The sequence below is a fragment of the Poecilia formosa genome, unplaced genomic scaffold (genome assembly GCF_000485575.1).
Source record: "Poecilia formosa unplaced genomic scaffold, Poecilia_formosa-5.1.2 Scaffold138, whole genome shotgun sequence".
NCBI lineage: Eukaryota > Metazoa > Chordata > Actinopteri > Cyprinodontiformes > Poeciliidae > Poecilia > Poecilia formosa.
Genome location: NW_006800077.1, coordinates 1243447 through 1245998, shown reverse-complemented (window position 1 = coordinate 1245998; position 2552 = coordinate 1243447). Strand labels below are relative to the sequence as shown.

At 40.3% G+C, this 2552-nt stretch overlaps 1 protein-coding gene across 4 annotated transcripts in view; it reads right to left on the bottom strand.

The window, feature by feature from the left end:
* Positions 1-738, bottom strand: part of epha4l (eph receptor A4, like) — a 68761-nt gene extending 68023 nt beyond the window's left edge. For all 4 annotated transcript variants that reach the window (XM_016676644.1, XM_016676645.1, XM_016676646.1 and 1 more), the window contains exon 1: positions 551-738. In XM_016676644.1, coding sequence (XP_016532130.1) covers positions 551-647 — 97 coding nt within the window. In that variant the 5' untranslated portion in view covers positions 648-738. The remainder of the gene's footprint in view (positions 1-550) is intronic.
* Between the last annotated feature and the right edge of the window lie 1814 nt (positions 739-2552).

Here is a 2552-nt window from a genome sequence, read left to right as displayed (position 1 = left end):
TTTTCTCCCTATATTTCGGTCCACATCTTACACGCGCAGAGTCGCGCAATTCAACTTTTTGAATTTGTCGCCGTCTTCCATCCAAACACAAAGTGACAGACGGAGCGATGAGCTCTCACACTGTTGGGTCCAGAGCTGCTTTGCTGCTTTCTCGTTCTGGGTTTTTTTTCCTGATTTTTTATTTTATTTGCTGTAGTTATAAACCTGACAATATTTAAGCGCATTTTGTCTACTGATCAGCTCAGTTTTCTTCTTGACAAAACAGTCTGCCTTGGGACCACAAGCGAGATCTGTTCATGCACCCTGGGTCTCCATGCAGCCGAGACGAAAACGAGCAATGCGCATTTGGACATTCCTTATGCGCTGAATCTTGAAGAAGAAAAAAAGTGACCGTCGCCGTGTTTTCCTTTGTTGAACTCTTTGAGGGGCCTCCGTGCAAACGCAACGAGGGGCCAAGGAGTGAGAGGTCTTCGCGGCGCAAACACAAGCACAGGGACGGTGCGGAGCTGGGAGGGTGGATGAAGTCTAAAGTCTGCTGTAGTCTTCTTACCTTCATTTGGTGGGTATATCCGTGCCGACGAACCGAGCGTAGAAATCCCAGAAATAAGAACGGTGACCGTGAACAAAATCCCTGCCATGAGTGCCATTTGCGACGCGGCTCCGCTTTTTTCCTCTCTTCTTTTTCTTGCGTTTCTCTTCTCTCTGGTCCCGCTCTCTCTCTCTCTCTCTCTCTCTCTCTCTCTCTCTCTCTCTCTCTCTCTCTGTCTCTCTCTCTCTCTCCCTCTCTTTCTCTCTCATACACACACACACACACACTCCCACTCTCCCTCTCTCTTGTCCTCTGACTTTCCCCAGCGGAATATGGGTTTGAAGCGGACAGCAGGAGAGAGACGCACCGAGCGATCCACAGGCTGGAGGCGTGTCTGTGCGCTCTGACGCGCACTCCGACAATTCAAGGAGGAAACTTCGGGGACAAGAAAGCGGGGTGCAAATAATCGTTAACTGCCCCCCTATTCAAGTGTCATCAACTCCCCTCACTGAATTCACCGCGGGCTTACTGCAGGGTGTTTTTTTTTTTTTTTTTTTTTTTTTTTTTAAACATGATTTTGTGAATTGCCAATTGGAATCAAATAATAAACTGTAAGCAGTTTAATTAGTTTTGTTCTGCTTGGGAACACCAGCTCATCTCTTACTTTACATGAGCAATCAAAGCTACAAATAAAGCAGTCGGTTCATGGGTGAGGAGGAGTGCGTCTCTTCTTGTCCTCTGCGCTCATCAACAGTCACACTGTGCTGATCCTGCATGTCTGCAGTCCGAGGTGAGCCTCATCGGCCCGAGGTCGCCACCTAGCGGACAGATCGACACCTGTTCTGGCTCCAGAATTGGATTAAAGAACAAGCAGGATCGTGACCTTCCCTTGCATTACACGGTAAAGCACTTTGTAAAAATTGACACGAGCTGCTCTGAGATCGGTGGTAAACTTGTATGGATTATTGTCCCTTTGTCTTTTGGTGCACTATAAGGAACAGTGCGCTGCAGAAGACGTCAAATATTCTGCAACATATCTAAATAATTAATTTTATTGATAATAATAAAATAATATCAGTTTCTTAATGTCAGTTTGTAAAGTGGCTAAATAAAAACCTTAACAGAAAATCAGTTTTGGTAACAAATTCTACCTAAACATTTGGATTAGATGTTTCAGTATGTCAACAGAAAACTGCATAGTGATATGTTTAAATTGGTAGTACAGTGAGTGAATGTATTGATATAACAACACAACCTCTGATAGTTGATTGTGTTATCATGGTGTCTAATAGTGGATGGTATATAAAGTCTACGTAACATTTCCTTACATAAAAAAGAAAAACATTTCTTTCTTTCACTATGCCATTAAATTGTGAAAATATTTTCCTGTTTTAGGGTGGGTTAATGAAATAATTAAATAATAATAAAAATAATTATTTCATTTGGTAAATAGCAAAAATGAGAAAGTCATTACATTCAAAGGCAATACTTGAAACTTTATTATTAGTTTATGTTGTGTTCCACTTGCAACAAACCCTCATAAACAAGCTTTTATTAAATAACGTGGGGGACAATTTCAAGAATTTCCGAGGCTAACGCTATGTAAGCATACCCAGAATATCACATGTCATTTATTTTTTTTCCATTGCTGTTAACATAACCAGGGCTTACTGCTGAATTGTGGTCTGGCAGGACTGTGTCTGGTTAACCTGAAGATTAGTATGATTTCTTTTAAACATTAGTCTTTGTTTTCAAGTAGATAATTATTATATTTCTTTATAAAGCTAATATCCAGCATTTTTTGTGATTTTGGGCCACAGGTTTTCACAAGATTAAGTATAAATTGAAAGACATAAATAATCCCAGAATTCCAGCTTGTAAAACGTTCTTTCTTTCTTTCTTTTTAACCCACAAATGAGCTTTATCTACTTTTGATTTTCAGATAAACATAGTCTTTTAGCAGTTTTGCTAAAAATATCAAAAATAAGACCAAATACTAAAGCACTAATTCTGAAGAAAGTGA